General features: G+C 41.0%; 3 protein-coding genes across 4 annotated transcripts; 1 reads left to right on the top strand and 2 right to left on the bottom strand.

Annotated features, from left to right (window-relative positions):
• The first annotated feature begins 2 nt into the window (after positions 1-2).
• Positions 3-6,227, top strand: LOC135480190 (uncharacterized). 2 transcript variants are annotated; one of them, XM_064759958.1, is made up of 6 exons: positions 3-219; positions 1,570-1,707; positions 2,546-2,703; positions 3,686-3,800; positions 4,516-4,586; positions 5,387-6,227. In XM_064759958.1, the coding sequence occupies exons 1-6, from the start codon at positions 123-125 to the stop codon at positions 5,432-5,434; spliced, it is 627 nt and encodes a 208-aa protein (XP_064616028.1). In that variant the 5' UTR covers positions 3-122; the 3' UTR covers positions 5,435-6,227. The 2 variants fall into 2 exon arrangements, with proteins under 2 accessions (XP_064616028.1, XP_064616029.1); XM_064759959.1 differs by lacking the exon at positions 4,516-4,586.
• A 4,292-nt stretch (positions 6,228-10,519) lies between these two features.
• Positions 10,520-11,122, bottom strand: LOC135480821 (hemagglutinin/amebocyte aggregation factor-like). Its single transcript, XM_064760749.1, has one exon. The coding sequence runs from the start codon at positions 11,120-11,122 to the stop codon at positions 10,520-10,522; it is 603 nt and encodes a 200-aa protein (XP_064616819.1).
• Positions 11,123-14,093: 2,971 nt separating this feature from the next.
• On the bottom strand, positions 14,094-20,201 carry LOC135480754 (uncharacterized). Its single transcript, XM_064760676.1, has 6 exons — positions 20,060-20,201; positions 18,203-18,238; positions 17,275-17,353; positions 16,671-16,811; positions 15,392-15,548; positions 14,094-14,271 (listed from the first exon to the last, which is right to left on the bottom strand). The coding sequence occupies exons 1-6, from the start codon at positions 20,102-20,104 to the stop codon at positions 14,202-14,204; spliced, it is 528 nt and encodes a 175-aa protein (XP_064616746.1). The 5' UTR covers positions 20,105-20,201; the 3' UTR covers positions 14,094-14,201.
• Positions 20,202-21,241: the final 1,040 nt, after the last annotated feature.

Raw genomic sequence — 21,241 nt, 5'->3', positions numbered from 1 at the left:
GATTTAGGGTTAAATTTTGCTTCTGTTTTAGTAAAATAATTTGCATGCTGGTATAGCCATATATATTTAGTGTTGTTGTTGTACAGGTATCTATTCCTGACTTCCTGAAGTGGATACCAGCGATGATGTTGGCAACATACCAAACTCTGTGCCCGAAAGTTTATGGCTTCTTGTTCAAGAAGAGACAAGCAGAGATCATCCTTTTTCTCAGACTTCCAGGTAACCAGATAATTTATTTATATATTTTTTTTATTCCTTGGTCAAAATTGGCCGAGCATTCTTTTATAGGGGTGTTCCGGTACAAGTATCTGCTTGTCCATCACTCCCTCCATCCTTTTCTTTCTTAACACTGTATCTCTTGACAAAATTTTGGTCTGGTGTACAAAACTTATACCAGATGTAGACTTAAAAATTAGTTGAAAAAACGCTGTGAGTTGAAGTCCAGCTTATGCTGGCTTCCTCTCTGGCCGCACACGGGAAGGTCTTACAGCAACCTGCAGATGTTTCCCCCGGGTTCTGCCCGGTTTCCTCCCACCATAATACTAGCCGCTGTCATCTAAGTGAAATATTCTTGAGCATGGCGTAAAACACCAATCAGATAAATAAATAAGAAAAGATGCTGTTTATTTAGTCAACCTTTTTTTCAGCGTCGTGAGTGATGTAAGGGTGCATTTTGTGATAGAATTGCTAATACAATATTTCTTGAACTCTAAACTTAAAAACTACACATATGCATCCAGTCATATAGATAAACCTTAATTTAATACATTGACCTTGAACTATTTTTTCAAGGTCATTGGTCCTGCGCCTCCACTACCCCCAGTGGACATGGTAAACACACTATCCCTTGCAGCAGTGTTTAAGGTGGAGTGGTACATGTATTTTGTGTGTTGCACAGTATTTAGTGTTCATAATCAAAGCACTGTGACATTACCAGACTATCCTGTGCTGGAAAACTTTTTTGTTGCACCTATCAGACATTAGTGGTATGATGACAAGGCTGTATTTCATAGATCTATGTTGTAAATCACTTAAAAAACACTGCCAGAGGTCCTTTGTTTAGAGACAAATAAATTTCATACACCATAACTTCTAGTGCTGAAACTCACATATTTTTTTTTTCTTTTACAACACCGTTACAAAATGCAAAATGAATAGAACTGTGAGAATCCGGTAAAACTTGCAACTTTCTGACAGGAGAAATTTTGGGTTATTCACGGTACATGTTTATGGTACAATGTTGTCAGCAATCGGATTAAAAACGATCTGGATGTTTACTGGAGTATTTGAATTTCAACTCACATTATTACAAAGGTGCCTTGATTGGTTAATATTTAGATAGCCGCTGACCATGTCACTCTGTGTAGTGTGTAGTTGTCCTGTGCTGTGGTAGTATGTGCACTTTTAAGTGAAAAATACAGCAGCTAGTACTTGGAGACAAGCGGACATTGGCCTACTTTGGGTTATACCATAGTACCATTCAGTATTTGCTGCCTGTCTGTCTGTCTAATGTATTTTTGCTTAATTATTTAAGTGGGTTAATTTTAATGTGCACAAAATACATTTTAGGGCAAGATGAGAAGTCTCTGAGAAAGTATCTGGAGTGGTGCAAAGGAGATATGGATGTTCTCAAAGACATAACGGCCCAGCTGTTCACTGAAATCAGTCGCTGGCACAACCAGGGGGTGGCCAACCTTGGCATTACATGTGAGTTGATAAGTATGTTTCACTTTCTGAAGGATAGTGGTTTTCTGACAGATTTCTGTGCACAAAGATGTATATTAGTATTAAGTGAACATTTTTTTCCAGTTTGAAACACTTTTGCCAAGTTATACATCTTTGCTGGTTGAAAATATGTGATATATCGAGTTGGTTAAAAGAAAATCAACGCTGGACCAATCGCATCTATGTCTGGATAATGTATCTTATAGGAAAAACATAACTTTTTATTCTGGTGAAGTTGCACAAAGGAGATCTCACACTTCAAAGTATGCAAATCAAGCATATTCAGACAACCAAGAGCGACTTTGTGTTATCAGTTTTAACCATTTAGGGGCAAGTTATTTCTGCTACCTGAGAATGGGACTGATTCTGCTGACATCACCCAACCCTGCTTTGCCGTTCAACTCCTTAGCTACCACAACGTCATACAGCCCTCACTACTGCAACCCTGTTCACCGCTTGGTCCCCAGCAGGCCACAGCAGAAATACAATTTTGCACCAAAAAATTCGAACTTTTTGTTTTATGAATATTGGATAATTCCACCATCAGATTTTCAGTGGCAGTTGGTATTTTTGCTCTGTGAAACATGTAAACATAAAATTAATCACTTCATTACACCCAAGACTTTAGGAAATTTGCAAATTATATTTTCGAATGTCTCATAAATCAGTTTTCCAATGCCTCTATGAACTACATGTAAACCTCCATATTTTATATGGAACAACTTGAATGACAAGTAGATGAACCAAAACTAATATTTCCATGCTACAGAGAGATCTTATCCATGGGTTTTTATTCTTTCCTTTTTTTTTTTTTTTTCAGTGGGCACCGTTTATGTCTGCCAGGATAATTTTACCAGTGTTGTCTGGGGTGATCTCAGCTGTCCAAAATTTCGAGGATGTGAAGGCTTTGACAACGGAAAATTCAGAGATGTTGATAATGCGAGAAACCTGATCATGTCTTATTTGGAGAGGATACATGTAAGTTTGTTACGTTTTGTTTTTTTTTTCTTTTTCTTTTTTTGTCTGGAAGGATTGTCAGTTTCTTGCCAGAGGCAATGGTTGTTTTTCAAGATTTTCAATACTTTTCAACCATGTAAATATGTCCAAGAGGAACAGTGACTGGGAAAATCCACATTTCCTACAAACATGACAAATTAGATCATTTTTCAGTTTTATTTTTATTCTCTGGTCAGACAATGTAAACAGATTCTTTCTGCCCATAAAACAAAAATTTTAAGTGATGTGGCCTAAAAATTGACAAGCATGTCTGTCTACGTGTTAAAACAGCAGTTGATGAATGAGTCATTTGATGTCAGTCCATAGAACAACAGGTAATGTCAGCCTAATGTGACTGGTTGAGGCATATTGTGTGGTTTCCGTTGGCATGTTATCCCATTGAATGAGACAAAGTTGCATTATCAGCATCATAATATGGTCCCGTTATTGACTGAACACATGCCATTTTATTGATGTTAAATGTTCTTTTCCCAGCATTTCATAATGACATCACATTAAGAACAGTATGACATTAGGTTAGAAAATGATACATTGTATTAACATTGTAGATATCATGCAGCACTCAGTGTTTCAGTGGTTTGTGGACCAAGATTCGGCTGTTCAAAAGTGCGTTCGCTTATACCGGTATTATGTCAGATTTTATAGTCAGAATGTTAGCGAATCCCAGCAGCCAATGAAGTTGTCCCAGTGCCAATTATCATGGGAGCAGACTTAGTTCATACTCAATATACTGTTAACACAATCGTTTTGGGTTAAGTACAAAACGGATGACTTGGCTTAAGTTAAAAGTTAAATCTGGTTTTAAGTCTTTAGACAGTTTTGAACAACCCATCGTGGCTTCACAGTTTTGAAACTAGGGCCACCTCAGAGGAATTAAACATATGGAGTCTCCCCATTGGTACTATAAAAGCTTATGTGTACCCATTTTTTTGGTTCATTACAGCTGAGGAGTCCACTGTATTGTGCCCTTCAGACCCCTAACAACTCAGCCACAAGGATTGCTTGGAACATTTTGGGGTTAAAGATTACACAGGAGATTTCCTACAATCAAGTAACAGGTAAATATGGAACAGACAGGATGGAGACGCCATACTTTATCCCATGACGTTGTCAATGTATGGCACTGGAATCAGTATGCTTTTATGAAAAGCGAATATATACAATAGAGAAAATTATCCTCAAAAGATGACATCAATTTTTTGAATTATTGAAATATTTCAGGAGATAAGTTATCTTTTGTGGGTAATATTAAATGGCGATTTTCAAGTTTGAATTCCATTATTGCTAAACTAACTATTTTTGATCACATTTTAATATTATAACATAAGGGCCTCCGTGGCTCAGTTGGTTAGCGCGCTAGCGCAGCATAATGAGTCTCTCACCAATGCGGTCGCTGGGAGTTCCAGTCCAGCTCATGCTGGCTTTCTCTCCGGTGGTATGTGGGAAGGTCTGCGAGCAACCTGCGGATGGTCGTGGGTTTCCCCCGGACTGTGCCCAGTTTCCACCCACCATAATGTTGGCCACCGTCGTATAAGTGAAATATTCTTGAGTACGGCGTAAAACACGAATCAAATAAATAAATAAATATTATAACATGGGTGTTTGAGGCCAATGAGAGCACTAACTCTGTAACTAGTCAAGCTGTGAGTTGACCTGTAATAGAGATGTTTGTCAAATAAACTGATGATCATATGAAGCAGAATTTTAATGACATCTTAAAGATGTAGGACAAGCTCTTGGGCCTTTCTTTTAATTATGTTGTTGTTGCTCCAGATGCGCCATGTTTTGAGCCCATGCGGCAGTATCCGGAGGGCCTTTTGTCTGTAGCACACCCTCCGTCTATGGTAAGTGGCTATACTGGAATGTCCCATACACAGGTGCTCAAATACCTGACCATTAATGCTAGGTGGTAGACATATACACTCTGCATAGAAAGAGGGGCTCTAGTGGCTAACGTGGTTGTCAAGTGACTATTTATTTATTTATTTGATCTTTTACACGGCACTCAAGAATATCTCACATGACCACAGCCAGCATTATGGTGGAAGGAAACTGGGCAGAACCCAGGAGAAACCTACACCATTCGCATGTTGCTGGTATACCTGCCTACGTATTATGGCCAGAGGGGGAAGCCTGTATGAGCTGAACTTAAGCTCACCGCAATTGAATTGGTGAGAGGCTCTGAGTCATGGTGTGGTGTTACCACCCTGAACACTAGGTCATGGAGATTCCTGTCAAGGAGCAGGACTTCCAGTGGAGAGGCCACCTGGGGGTTCAGCCCCATTTCTTTGGGATTCAAAGTATCCTGTGGTTTCATGATCATGGGGCCTTGGTAGCAATTAGTCGTGAACCATCCTTTCTTGTATATATTATTTTCCACCACGTACTTTAGTACTTCACGTATGGCGGAGTTTGTTGGTAACTCGCCGGGAGAGTTTGCTGGTAACTCACCAGGAGAGTTTTTTAGTAAATCCAGGCACACCAGTTTCCTCCACTGATGAAACATTAACTGTCAGCCATTGTATAGATGAAGATCAGCCAAATCTTCAAATTTTCCCTTTAAAAGGCATGGAGTGGAGTCTAAAAATAAAGCAATGTTAAAGTTTCTATGAACATTTAGTTTTAAATGGCTTGTTTGTTTCAGGCTGGGAACGAATTAGGCGGAGCAGAAGGCCAGGAAGACTTTGTCTGAGGATTTGACATAAATATCAGAACAACTACAATTGTACAATTACAAAATGGGAAGACTTTTTCTGGGGATTTGACATAAATGTCATCATAACAATTACAAGTATACAGTTACAAAATAGGAAGAGTTTGCCTGCCTAGGGATTTGACATAAATGTCATCATAACAACTACAATTATACAATTACAAAATAGGAAGAGTTTGCCTGCCTAGGGATTTGACATAAATGTCATCACAACAACTACAATTATACAATTACAAAATAGGAAGAGTTTGCCTGCCTAGGGATTTGCCTGCCTAGGGATTTGACATAAATGTCATCACAACAACTACAATTATACAACTACAAAATAGGAAGAGTTTGCCTGCCTAGGGATTTGCCTGCCTAGGGATTTGACATAAATGTCATCACAACAACTACAATTATACAACTACAAAATAGGAAGAGTTTGCCTGCCTAGGGATTTGACATAAATGTCATCACAACAACTACAATTATACAATTACAAAATAGGAAGAGTTTGCCTGCCTAGGGATTTGCCTGCCTAGGGATTTGACATAAATGTCATCACAACAACTACAATTATACAACTACAAAATAGGAAGAGTTTGCCTGCCTAGGGATTTGACATAAATGTCATCACAACAACTACAATTGTACAATTGCAAAATAGGAAGACTTTGTCTGGGGATTTGACATAAATGTCATCATAACAATTACAAGTATACAGTTAGGAAATGACAGGTTTAAGTGTGAAATAATCGTGTCAGAAATATAATAAAGCAATTACACGGAAGCCATCGAGTTGGGTTTCTCTGGTACAGCTTCAAAGGCTGGACATAAGCGATCAAATGTGAAAAAGGTTTGGATGGTATTGCTTGTGAGAGTGAATGCAGGAGTGGGATACAGTTGTTGTGCGAGTGGAATGTTTTAGAGCCTGGACGAGAACATCTACCTGTCTGGGTCTGTTTGTGGTATTGATGTGATCATTAATCCATTAAACATGTGTATGTACGTCCAGTGCTGTAAGCTGAATCAGCATCTCAGGAATCTCGCGAATCCACGCAGGTTTAGACGAGATAAGGTGGCGGCTCTCGCAAAGTAACCCTGCCAGGAGATGTAATTTTCTGGCAGCTTCTAACGACAGATGCTCAGTCTTGCAAAGCCGTAAAACCATGCAGTTTAGCCGGAAATACGGCAATCTGTAAAGAAATTACTGTCGGGGAAAGTTGCCTGACAATTTCATTTAACCCTCACATGGTGAACAATCACAACCGTGACGTAATGACATGGCAGAGAATCCACTAACCGACATCAAAATAACGGCGTGGTGGAAAACCCCTAACCTGACGAGGCTGGGATTCAAAAACCCGAGAAACTTACAACCCTGCCGGTCGATACCTGACACGGTGGAGAAACAAAAACTCGACAGCCGTGATTCAAAAACCTAATATGGTGGACAGTCAGAAACCTGACATTTTAGAGGAACAAAAAGCAGACATGGTGGAGAATCAAAAACCTGACATACTGGAGATTTAAACACCTGATATGCAGATTCAAAATCCTGATTTCGTTGGCTATCAAAAAACTGACATGGTGAAGAATAAAAAACAGACATGATAATTAATCAAAAAATCAAAAAACATGCTGGAGATTAAAAAACGTGGCATATTGATGAATCAAAAACCTCACGTGGTGAAGAATTAATAACTTGATATGGTGTAGAATAAAAACCTGACCTGGCAAAGAATGAAAAAAATTGACATGGAGATTCTAAAAGCTCACATGATGGAGAATGGAACCCATGACCGACAATAAAAGACTTGAAGTAGTGGGGAATTAAAAACCTGACATGGAGAATCAAAAACCTGACATGGTACTGAATCAAATACCTGACCTGTTGAAGATAGAAAGAAAAATGACATTGTGGAGATTCAAAAACCAGGTATGGTGGAGAATGAAAATCCAATATAACAGAGAATCATAGACCTCACCTAGTAGAGAATCAAGAACCCGATTTAATTAAATTGTTGGTGAATTTAAAAACTGACTCGGTGTTGGTAATTTTATTTATGAAACTGGTCTTTGATGATTTGAATGAATGAATGATCGAGTCCGTGCCTTCAAAGTGCTGCCGCCACTGAAATATCATGCCGATGACACCACACCTCACCCAAACACTTTATAGTGGCACCGTGCCAACCAGTCAATGGTATGACGCAATCCGGCTTTCATACCGGATCTCCCGACTTTGAGTGAGTGAGTGAGTGCTTGGGGTTTAACGTCGTACTCAACAATTTTTCAGTCATATGACGACGAAGGAACCCTTGGGGTGCATGTACGTGTAATGTGCCCCCTTGTTGCAAGACGGATTTCCACCGCTCTTTTTATTTAGTGCTGCTTCACTGAGACGACTTACCGAAAGCAAGTAAGCAGCCCCGCCCGAGCCATTATACTGATACGGGTCAGCCAGTCGTTGCACTATCCCCTTCATGCTGAACGCCAAGCAAGGAAGTTACAACTTCCGCTTTTAAAGTCTTAGGTGTGACTCGATCAAGGATTGATCCTGGACCTACCGGTCCCGATCCCGACTTTGAGGCAGACGCTCTAACCATTAGAACACCGAAGCGGTTCTTCACGATTTGACTTTGGATATTGTATAATTGGTTGACGGCCTGAATTGTAAGTTGGATACTTCGATTACGATCTGATTTAATTTGGTATTCGCGCCGTGCTCAAGAATATTTCGCTTATGCAATGGCGGTCAGCATGAGCCGGACTGGAACTCACAGCTACTGCATATGTGAGAGGCCGCTGGGTGATTGTGCCGCGCTGGCATGCTAACCACCTCGGCTAAAGGGAACTCGTCCACATCAGCCCGTATTCATTCTATAAGCTATAATTACGGCGTAAAACGCCGATCCAATAAGTAAATGACGGACGTTAATGATCTTGTTTTTGTCTCGTCTGCTCCGCTACCTGGCATGGGCCTGACAGTCGTGTTACCCAAACCGTCAAAAGTTTCTGAAGTACACACTTGATCATAACGATGTCGTTAGTGAATTATAAATGGTAAATAGAGGAACAGAGACTCGTCTACGTGCATATCAGGCTACGCAGAGCTAATCCGTCTCAAATAACATCTTGTGTATTCGAGACCGCGGACATAAGGGCACTTGTAATTTTCTTCGCTCTTACGTGTGCTGTGCAGATTGCTGTATTCTCTAACTATACTATATATAGGCTATTATCAAATATAAGTTCCCAGAAAATCGTATATGTTGTTCATTTCTCTTGACCGTCCGCTGTTATCCTTCACCTCGTCGTCTGTTAGCCACTGCCGCAAGCGAGGGAAGTACCCAGATGTACGCCGTCTCGAATGTCAGTGCTGTTTATCCTGCATAAACCTTAATCCTGTTTAATTCAACCGGACTTCGCAGTATGTTGGAAATTGTGATAATAAATATACATCAAATAATATCTCCTTGAACTGGATGCCAGAGCTGTGTAATTGTGTTAAACAAGAGTATATACTTTTCCTAATGCAATGGTGATTGGCTTCCCGGCAGGATTTACCATTATTCTCACGCAATGAGTGAACTTCGTAACCAGCCTGCCCACTGAACATTACCCAGCTAAGTCCCGACTCACTTTAGGCGGGAAAGGTCCTCCACTTCAAGGGTACCTTTACCAATGTAATGATCACTCGTTTTCAACGAGTGTTTACCATTATTCTGTTGCAACGAATGAGTACTACGTCACCAGTTTTTCCACTGAACGTAATCGTATACGCAGAAATGAACAATAAACTACCCAGCATAGCCCCGACAACATTTTGGCGAGAAAGGTTCTTCATCGCTCGAGGCCTATGCCTTTTCTAGCGCAATAGTGACTCGGTTCCAAGGATTATTTATTTACCTTTGCGACGAATGAGTAATACATTGGAAATTTACTCACAAAACTCGCAAAAACAAAAAATGAACAGTACAGACTTAGGCCCGAAACACTGAGGTGGGAGCATTGCCTCATTGTATACGAAGTCAGCGACAACCCAGAAAGTAGTGCCAGCAATTTTACCAGACTCCTTTTATTACTTAATGATCTGTACAAGCTTGTCATACGATTCGTATATTAAGTGACCGCAGGTCAGTCGTATTGTCTTATTGCGGTAAAAGTCGCGTCCTATAAAGCCATTTTCGTCTCGTTTATTACCTGGCATATTTCAAGTTTCCATCGACGATCCCTATAAATAAACAGCATTATTATATCACGTACCGTTAGTTACTATCCAGTGTAAAAAGTAAGCCCATTATATGTTGATGTTGGCGAGGTTGAATTCAATTGTTCACTAGTCCTTCTAAAATACAATGTGCGGGATGGTGGTGATGGAGGTAGGGCGGGGGGGCGAAATGGTTATATCTCTTACACTTTTGCTTACACTCCCAGATTTTCATATATCCTGCACCATTGTCCAAATCTACAACCCGACCCCCGGGTACACCTAGAGATTCGAACAACAAGACTGTTTATCGTATACGTTGGTTTAATGTTACTATTGAATCTATAGAAGGAACTTCCGCCACACGTAGAAAACCACACGGTGATTGTATTTGCACCGTCCTCGAGCCGAGGGCCGCGAGGCGAGATGTCTTCACCCAACGTCCATGGACGGCCTGCATTGTAGCAGGAGGATACCAGGCAGAGCATGGAGAAAACCCACGGCCACCTGTGTGTGGCTGGTGGACCGTCTCACTATAGTGGAGGTCCCCATAACCATCTTGGTGTAGGTATAATATACAGCTGTTAAATATATTCATTTGATTGGTGGTTTACCCTGCACTCAAGAATAATTCACTTATACGACGGCGGCCAGCATTATGGTGGGGGAGGGGGTGGGGGGGGGGGTGGGGACCGGGCGGAGCCCAGGGGAAACCCACGACCATTCGCTGGTTTTTGGCAGACCTTCTTACGTAGGGATGGAGAGGTAGCCGGCATGAGCTGGACTTGAACTACTAGCGAATAATGGGTCATTGTTCCTGCTAGCACGCTTACCACTAGTTCATAAAGCCCCCCTTGTTAAAAATAGACTTACTGGTAGTGGTTGTCGTGCTCACTGTCCATGCCAATTATGACGTAGTCATGAGGTAAAATGTAGTTCATGAATCCGTCGTAGCTGTTAATAAAACTGGTTATCAAGCAGTTTTCCAACTTAAATTTCGTGATATCACAACAACGAAAACCAAAAACTCTGTCCTCGTAATGGTTGTCATGGCGACTGGTTACCCCGGTGACCACCTGGCTGCCCATACACCGGAAGGCTAGTAGCTCGTTCATTTCGTTGACATCACGGTACCATTTGCATTGATTGGTCATAACTCCGGAAGGAAGTGCACGGCATGCGTATTCCCATTGTCTGTCCTCGTAACGATTGCTATGTTGACTTTTGATTTCAGAAACATACTGGTTTTCCGTGCATTCAAAAGTCAATTCCTTGTCATAATCGTTTAGCCAGGCGATTACATCACCGAATTGGAATAGACCTACCAAAACCAAGAAGGACAGAGAGGCAACCATGATTGTTTCGTCAACTGGAAAGCTCCCCAAATCCCTGAACTGCGTGTCTGGATTTATCACCGAGGAATCAGTTCTGTGTCCTTGCGACCACAGCACGTATAGCGTACAACCTGCCATGTCGAAGTATCGCTAAGTCTCTGCTGAATTAAGTGGCCATCTTGATGAGGTTGTCCACACATTTTTAGTGACAGGAGCTTTCACTCCCTGTATCCCAAGGAAACAGATTTCTTTCGAATCCTGGGCAAAAAGTTCATAAAAAGTTTTATAATCTGTAACACGAGAGAAGTCCATAATGATTGGAAAAAAGTTTCAAAGAGTTTGATTGGTTAAGCTATCTTTATGTCTTTACCTGACCAATCCAATGCTGTGTAGCGCAGTTCAAGCTCAAATTGTCTCTTTATTGGAACTCTTTGCATGAGGGGATAAGATGGCCATGTAAAATTCCAGGGTTATAAAAGTTCTCAGGGATGGCATTTTCGTCAGTCGTGTGCTAGAATGGTTATGTATGAGATCAGGCGCTATGGGAACCGTTTGGCACTGATCGCATCTGTTGTTTGCGAGATGTTGAGATAAGACCTGAGCTACTTAATTGTTATTTATGACATAGTACAAGTAAGGCAATATGTAGAGTATATGGAATTTAGAGATAGGCAGATTAAAATGTTATTTATTGATTATTTTATTTATTTATTTGGTATTTTACGCCGTACTCAAGACTATTTTACTTATACAACGGAAGGCGAAACCCACGACCATCCGCAGGTTGCTGGAAGACCTTCCCACGCACGGCCGGGGAGGAAGCCAGGAGGAGCTAGACTTGAACTCATAGCGACCGCATTGGTGAGGAGTCCCCGGGTCATGCCCGCCCTTGTAAAACTGATTCATGCTCACGTTCGTAAACTAGTTCATCTCCGTCTTCGTGAAGACTTAGAGATCAAAGATCTCGTGCGCACGAAATAACTGGTCATTCACATTGAGCAATTATCCCGTGAGAACGACTTATTCAAAAAACATACCAATCTCTTTGAAAGTTGTGTTGTTTATTTGTTTTTTCTATTTAATTTTTATTCAGCATGTCACTTTTACGGCTCCGTAAATTTTTTTGTGCAATAAACAATTTTGCCTTTAAAAAAATGCCAACGAGCATATTTGTGGGTTCGCTGTGCTGTAGTAACACACTGAACAACACGAATTTTCCATGTTTGAAAAGAGATAGTGGATACGTGCGCCCCTGATTGAGCCAGGTAAATAAGTATGTCAAACAAAAGTCTCTTGCAACTTTTACACCTTCGCAATCTGCATGAATGTTTGGATTTATTACAAAAACATGTGAACTGCAAGTCTGAATTCCACACAAAGTAAGGTGATCAGAAAGATTTCTGTTTGTAATTTACACATATCATGCAAAATACATTTGTTGAAAGGTACAATCACATGACAATGCCAAAAGAGCATGGAAGTAAAACAGCAAAACGTAGAGGACAATCATGACTTACTGGTAGCGGTTGTCGTGCTCACTGTCCATGCCAATTATGACGTAGTCATGAGGTAAGATGTAGTTTATAAATCCGTCGTAGTTGTTAATAAAACTGGTTATTAAGCAGTTTTCCAACTTAAATTTCGTGATATCACAACAGCGAAAACCAAAAACTCTGTCCTCGTAATGGTTGTCATGGCGACTGGTTACCCCGGTGACCACCTGGCTGTCCATACACCGGAAGGCTAGTAGCTCGTTCATTTCGCTGACGTCATAGTACTATTTACATTAATTGGTCGTAACTCCGGAAGGAAGAGCGCGACATGCGCATTCCCATTGTCTGTCCTCGTAGCGATTGCTATGTTGACTTTTGAGTTCAGATTAACGTTCAGAAACAATGAAACTAAGGATGATTAACGATCAGAAACAATGTTACCACAGATGATGAACGATCAGAAACAATGTTACTACGGATGACTGACGATAAGAAACAATGTTACCACAGATGATTAACGATCAGAAACAATGTTACTACGGATAACTGACGATCAGAAACAATGTTATCACAGATGATGAACAATCAGGAACAATGTTACTACGGATGACTGACGATGAGAAACAATGTTACCACAGATGATTAACGATCAGAAACAATGGTACTACGGATAACTGACGATCAGAAACAATGTTATCACAGATGATGAACAATCAGGAACAATGTTACTACGGATGACTGACGATGAGAAACAATGTTACCACAGATGATTAACGATCAGAAACAATGGTACTACGGATGACTGACGATGAGAAACAATGTTATCACAGATGACTGACGATGAGAAACAATGTTACCACAGATGATGAACGATCAGAAACAGTGTTACTACGGATGACTGACGATCAGAAACAATGTTACCACAGATGATTAACGCTCAGAAAATGATGAAGTGAGATGCCCACGTGACTGTTGAAATCATCAACATCCCCGTTTAGATGAGTGTATAATTTTTGATATAGTGGTTGTAACTGCTTGTTAATTTATATGAAATCTATTTCATACAGGGAAAATTTTTGTCACATGATAGTCCCATGTCGCCTAAGCGCACGTTCAAACACTGGCAAAATGATTAATTAGTCAGTAAACGTTGTTGAGGTTTAACACGTGGTTTGTTCAGTGTCTCTATTTCTCTGCACTAAACAATCGTATATTTCAAACCATCCTCAATATCGTCACCACTGCATTATTAAATACCCGAAATACCCAGTTTTTCCTGTGCACCGGGACAACGTAGGTTATTAAAGATAAATTTATACATTTTATATTTCCTAGAGCAAAACATTTTGATTGAAGCTGTGTTTGAATTTTTGACTTAAGTCTTATTTATTTATTTATTTATTTATTTGATTAGTGTTTAACGCCGTGCTCAAGCATATTTCACTTATACGACGGCGGCCAGCATAATGGTGGGACGATTCTGGGTAGAGCCCAGGGGGAAACACACGACCATCCGCTCTAGGGCTGATGAGATCGTCGGTTAGGTTTGTTCGTGGAGAACGAGTGAAGACAAAAACAGGAGTACCTTTATATATACAACAGAAGAATAGTTGAACTTGATTGTACCGATATATAACTTTTATTCATCATGACATCATCTGCTCTGGGGATGTACAGTTATGGGCTGAACTTCGTTATGTTTTGTTAAAAACATCATCGAGAATCTAGCCTAAATTAGATATCCCGTAGTGAATGTAGTATATTCCGTCTATTTTCTTCCACAGGACGAGTTCTCTGAAAGAATAACAGGACAATTCAGTTACTGAAATCGCGAAGGATTTAACGAATGGATGGACCCAACACGCCCAATGTCCCACCACCCTTTCTCGTGAAAACGTTAGTTTTCAATCCATCCCAGGTGAAAGCAATTGTGAACATTTGTAACCAATATGTGTAACATCCGGTTGACCTGTTTGCAACAACACTGCTTATGATTGGTCAGTTGCGTGTTCTTGGTTGACAGTTCGGAGAGGTTTATTCGCACTTGACCTGGTCCAAATAAAATGGTTGTTCCGTGAAATTGACATTCATGGATTTATCTGACTGAATGTTCAACGCCATATACAATACAACTCTTCACATAAGTGACTGCTGTCAATTTCTTGGGTGGAGGAAACAAGAGTGCCCAAGGTAAACCAACGACATTTGGCAAGTTACTGGAGGACTTTCCCACGTGTCAGGTACAGATTATCACCTTATACATACGTAAGAAAGAAGAGCACAAATGTAATGCTACACAAACTATGGAGTGGCATCGAAAGATTTTCACGCTCCAAGAATCTGGGAATCTATGAATTGTTTGTTTCAGGGTGAAAGATGTAACTGGATAACAGAAATAGGACCTTTCAATTGATTTCTAAGGGCGGGGGTGGTGGTTGGGAAGATATTATGTTTACCAGGTGTACCTGTCTTCCAATTATTTACGGCTTTGTGTGGACTGTGAAGTCAGTCCTTTGAACACAAGCCTTTTCCGTGTGCGCACGCGCGCGCGAGTGTGAGCCGCCCTGGGTGGCTCCCTACCCCTGACGTCAGATGTCCGTACAAGTATACGAATATTTAATGAGGAAAAGAGATTTACTTTATTCTGCCATGAATAGTAAGGAAGCTGTTCTTATACCATACATTGTTTTGGTTATTCAAACTAAGTCAAATTTCTGATTGAAAAATTAACAAAAGAAGCAGAATTTACTTTAAAAAAAAATAAAAAGGGCACACAATGCACGTACGTCCTCAAATCGTGACGGGAAAATTGAAAGATGAATTTTTCTCGGTGCGTGAGCGCGAGTGGTTACAGTTATGCCATATTTGTAACCGTATGGACGTATCTCCCCTTTTGTGCACGTATGATACTTACTTGCCGTGAAGAGGGGACGGACTGGTACCACTTTCCCATACGAAAGTGTCAATTGAGAATACCAGTTCGTCTGTGACATAGATAATGTCTTCCAAGACATATGTTGCATTTCCCCACTGGAACTCGGTAATCAGCCCCTCGATGAACTCAGCATAACCTTGCAGAATAAGAGAACAACATTAAAAAACCTAAATCGTGCGATCGAGTTTTTATGAGAGAATGTTCATGTATACGCTACAAAGATCACCCAAGTCACCCCATGCCACTCGTCTGTCAGCGTCAGCGCTTTTTATGTGTTGAGTTTGTAGCGTGTCACTAGGCTGTGTTTGGTTTGTGTGTGTTCAACTTGTGGTGTGCCGTTAATATGTGTTCAGTCTGTTGCGTGCCACTACTCTGTGATTTGGCTTGTTGTGTGCCAGTCGTCTGTCTTTGGTTCGTATGTATTGAGCTCGTGGCGCGCCACTTGTCTGTCTGTAGTTTCTATGTTGAGCTTGAGCATGCCACTTGTCTGTCTGTGGTTGTGTGTGTTGAGCTTGTGGCGTGCCACTTGTCTGTCTGTGGTTGTGTGTGTTGAGCTTGTGGCGTGCCACTTGTCTGTCTGTGGTTGTGTGTGTTGAGCTTGTGGCGTGCCACTACTCTGTGATTTGTATGTGTTGAGCTTGTGGCGTGCCACTTGTCCGTCTGTGGTTGTGTGAGTTGAGCTTGTGGCGTGCCTATTGGCTGCCTGTGGTTGTATGTGTTGAGCTTGTGGCGTGCCACTTGTCTGTCTGTGGTTGTGTGTGTTGAACTTGTGGCGTGCCACTTGAATGCCTGTGCTTTGTATGTGTTGAGCTTGTGGCGTGCGACTTGTCTGTCTGTGGTTTGCGTGTGTTCAGCTCGTAGCGTGCTACTAGTTTATCTGTGGTTTGTCTGAGCTGATAGCGTGCCACCTGTCCGGCTGTATCACTGAGCAATGCCGTCCCTTATCAATTCCTGGGGTTAATACTAAATTTGAAATATTCCACGCGGAATTAATAGGTCCAGAGTATGGGAAGATTTTCACACGAGTCCACACAGATCAAATCAGTTATAACTTTATACGAAACTCAAGTTCAAACTTTCTATTAAAACAAAAGAGTGCGAAAAACTTGAGTTCCTTAATATATACAACAGAATAGTGAAACAGACAGACTGACAGATTGACAGGCGCGGTTAACAGCTACAGTGCCCTTGGCTACCGCCGCTAGGGGGCCAAATAAAAGCATGTCCAGATAGTGACAAGACCAAGGAGTTCACATACCGTCGCTTCCCCTACGAATATCTCTACCAGCTGGCACGAAGACGCTGTCTTCCGTGAAGAAATCCTCCATGCCCTCGTAATCTCGGCTATTCCAGGCTATTACAAATTCATCCAAACGTCCTTGGAGAACCTCCCTGAGGTCTGTTGAACAAAAATGGCTGAATTAGCTAGACACTCGTCGACCGAAACAAAGGCACGTTGAAATTCCAACATCGTAATGAAACATGGTGTAATACATGAGGCGTGTGTGTGACAAGAAAGACAAATGTCTTGAAAACTACATTCAGCTGGAGAGATATATTAGTCAAAGTGTTCGGTCTTACAGGTATATGCTTTTTGCATACGCGGTTATGATTTTGTAATTGTTGGCTATAGACTCTCCACCAGCAGACAGTGCTTAGTGGATGTAGTCTAAGCCTCTCATTTTGTTCATGTTCCAGATGTGTGAAAGCGAATGAAGTTCTGTAAGTAACTAGTCTTAGGTCTGCATCTATTTTTCATTTCTACGTTATAGGTTCTGTAGCCCTTCTCATATGTTTCAGAAGGGAAAAACAATTTAAGAAGAAAACGTGACGTGAACTTTATCCAATCAAATACTAATTACCACGAAGGCATCTTGGAAATCTGGCTGTTTTAAAAGTCTTTTTTTCCAAGCACTCCGATCCTGTGGGACAACCCCGATCCTGAAATACACGTAGTTTAGATAAGGCAAATAATAATAATAACAATGATGATGACGACGACGACGACGATGATGATGATGATAATAGATCAATTTCTCTATTATATGGCAAAAGAAATATCGTTCAGGAAAATAGTTTGACTTATTCTTGTTTTTTAATTTTCCACGCGGGTAAAATCTTTCCAAGACATTTTCTAAGGGACCCAGTCGTTATCAACGATGTCACATTTATATTTTTGTTTAAACATATTTGTTATAAGGCCCATTCGGCAAATGTATTGCTAGCTATATGTGTGCATTTCGAATAAAGACATCTAGTAGCCTGTGTGTGTCAAGTGACACAACCCTGATGTGATATCGGTGTTCACAGTACGGCCAGAAAAGGCCATCGCATAATCCCGTTTCAAATGCTTATAATCGGTTGAAAAAAAGAAAATCAGAAAATAATTGAATCATTTTGCTGGACAGTATTTAATGGTTTGTCATCGGACATATACTTCATGATCCAAGAAAAGGGAAAATGAAGTTCATCAAACTTAGCGACAATAGTGACGTGGTTTGAATCTGGTTAGGAATCAGTAGTGAAATGCATGTAGTCCACGACCTGCTTTTACACCACAGCTTAATTCTTCCTTGATGGAAACATAGTCAATAAGGTCGCAGGCTAGAATCCAGCTCTCGTTGATTGGCCCACGTGTTTTAGTCAGAAGGTTTGTCTGATACCTGGCCTCGATCGGTGGTTTACTATGTGCACTTCACCTATAAACCTGACGGTTGTAAGTGAAACAGTTTTCAGTATGCGTGGAATTGAAAGAAAAAAACAATCAACAAGATTGATATAAGTACTTACTTCGCAAGACCTGCCACAGGCAACAAGAGTAAGACTCTGTTAAACAGAACATAATTACAATAGATTTACAGTTACAAACATTCCAAATGATGGTTTTAATAAGTGGCAACTATTTCAGAGGTCATATGTATTCATAACGAAAATAATTAGGGAAGGATCTAATCTGGGTATATTAGGACAATCTCCACCCAGTTCAGAAGAGGTAAAGTGTTTTCATATGCGTACGGACTGGAAACCTTAGGACAGGAGCCCAACAGAGCTGGCACTCATTTAGACAGAAGCCCTTAGGACGGAAGCCCAACAGGACAGGCATCCATTTAGACAGAAGCCTATAGGACAGGAGCCCAACAGGACAGGAAGCAAGTAGGACAGGCACCCATTAAGGCAGAAGCCCATAGAACGGAAGCCCAACAGGGCAGGCACCCATTAAGACAGAAGCCCATAGGACAGGGGCCCAACAGGACAGGAAGCTAGTAGGACAGGCACCCATTAAACCAGAAGCCCTTAGGACAGGAGCCCAACAGGACAGGCACCCATTAAGACAGAAGCCCATAGGACAGGAGCCCAACAGGACAGGAAACCAGTAGGACAGGCACTCATTAAGACAGAAGCCCTTAGGACAGGAACCCAATTGAAGAGAAGCCCTTAGGACAGGAGCCAAATAGAACGGGAGTTTTTTTAAACATGGTAGAAATACTTACAATGTGGCGTTTAACCTATAGGACAGGCGCTCATTTAGACAGAGGCCCTTAGGACAGGAGCCCATAAGGAAAGGAACCCAGTAGGACAGGCGCTCATTTAGACAGAAGCCTATAGGACAGGATTCCAACAGGACAGGAACCCAGTAGGACAGAAGGCCATTTGGACAGGAACCAAATGGAACGGGAGCCACACATTTTTTTAACATGGTAGAAATACTTACAATGTAGCGTTTAACCTATACCATGCATTCATTCAACAATCATTGTTATGTTTTAGATTTCGTGAACGCTTGTTTTTTGATTGAAATGCGGTGTGACCAATCGGTGTCTTCTAATTTTTACTGAAACTTAAGAAACCTTATTCAAATTTACTTAATTGTTTATTTCATTGCTGTGAAGTGGCATATCCAAGATTAGTTCGCATGCGGCCTAGCACGGAGGACTCTTCTATGCGAACACACACAGGATTGCTATTTGTCATCAGGACTTGATTTGATTTGGTTGGTGTTTTACGCCGTACTCAAGATTATTTCAATTATACGACGCCGGCCAGCATTATAGTCGAAGGAAACCGGGAATAGTCCGGGAGAGACCCACAGCCATCCGCAAGTTGCTGGAAGACCTTTTCATGTACGGCTGAAGTGGAAGCCAGCATGAGTTGGAGTTGAACTCGCGGCGACCGCATTTGTGAGAGGCTCCTGGGTCAAAGCGCGGCGCTGGCACGCTAAGCCACGAGACCACGGAGACCCCGTTCCAGTCAAGGATCTTAAACAATCATTTCTGACTACAAGTTACGTTTATAGGGCACAAATAATTAACATATACTGTCTCCAGTGAGAAAAGAAAAGAACAAGAAAAAAATTACCGACATAACGTCACACGTTCTGTATCATGCCAGTGGTCGATACCAACGTACATGTTTCATGACAGTGTTCAATACCAAAGGACTTGTATGATGACAGTTGTCTGTACCAACGCACCAGTGTCATAACATTGTTCAACACCGACGCACCTGTACCATGACAGGGTCCAAGGCACCTGTACCGTGAAAGTGTCCAAGGCACCTGTACCATGACAGTGTTCAGTACCAGCGTATGAATATTATTATTTTTTTACTTTCTACTCTTTAGTAAAGGAACTTAATAGACGTACTCACCGAGGCCAATAAAGCGACTGTCAATGAAAACCTGTAGGATGGCATTGTGTCGACAGAGTTTGTTTTGAACGAAGGAAGACTTGAACACCAAAAGGATCTGTTTGAGCCCTTATACGATTATGGTTACACAGGGGAATACACCGAGATTTATAAAATGTCTTACAGCGCCCTGAGGACCAATGGGAGGCCAACGCGTGTGGTCTATCTCCTACTCCAAACGCTGTTATATCAATGGTTGCGTTCACCAATTATTGTCAAGCCCTTGTTTACTTCAAAGGTGTCAGAGATATGAAAAACACGTCAGCGTTACGTTGGATCGAGAAAAGGGCAAGCATCTACTAAGAAATCAACTGTTTACCATGGCGTTCCCTGGCTAATCTTGTACTGTGATCGTAAAGTCCACTGTGTCCCTATTAAAGATCTATTTGATACCTGCAAGTGACGAATGAGATTTGGGAGCGCCAGTCAGACACAGCTGTTACTACTTTTCACGCTTTACATTTCAAAATATCATGAGACCAATAACCACGAACAGACAAAAACAAACAAAAATTCATAACTAGCAACTTTTCTGCCAGATTTCAGACTTGTAGAGGTTAAAGTAGAATTAAAAGTTAGTGAAAAATTAACCTTTGACCTTGATTTATGTGACCTTTCCAACATATACATGCAAGCTGCTCTAAAGGATTATTGCCGAAGACACAGTGATCAAACTCGACAATATAATTCCTGTAAGATCTATGTCAATAAAAGTAGAATCAAAAATCATCCAGCCTAAATTAATCGTTGACCTTGTCTTCCGTGACCTTTCCATCACATACATGTAAGCTGTCTTTCCTTTTTGGTGACTACTGTTTTAAGTGATATTTCCAAGGCATAAGCTGATCTTAAGCTGGTAGCTATTCATGAAGAAATCAAACTTTGTATTTTACACTAGTTGTCATTTATGAAGAGTAAAGTAGAATCAAAGCTCATTCAGTGAAAATCAACCTTTGACCTTGTATTAACCGATTTCTCTACTACATACGCTGGTCTGATGATGAAAAAGGTTTTCACCTCCAATTGTCAGCAATATTTACCCAGTCCGACACATTTGTCAAACTTGGTGGGATTCCTTCCCCGTGAAAACAAGACCCGCTCTCTTAGCACAGGTTTTATCACAGCATGGTAATGCTTCTCACT

The sequence above is a fragment of the Liolophura sinensis genome, chromosome 13, assembly GCF_032854445.1.
Source record: "Liolophura sinensis isolate JHLJ2023 chromosome 13, CUHK_Ljap_v2, whole genome shotgun sequence".
In the NCBI taxonomy this organism is placed as follows: domain Eukaryota; kingdom Metazoa; phylum Mollusca; class Polyplacophora; order Chitonida; family Chitonidae; genus Liolophura; species Liolophura sinensis.
Note: the sequence above shows the minus strand (reverse complement) of the source record. Positions and strands in the feature narration are given on the sequence as shown.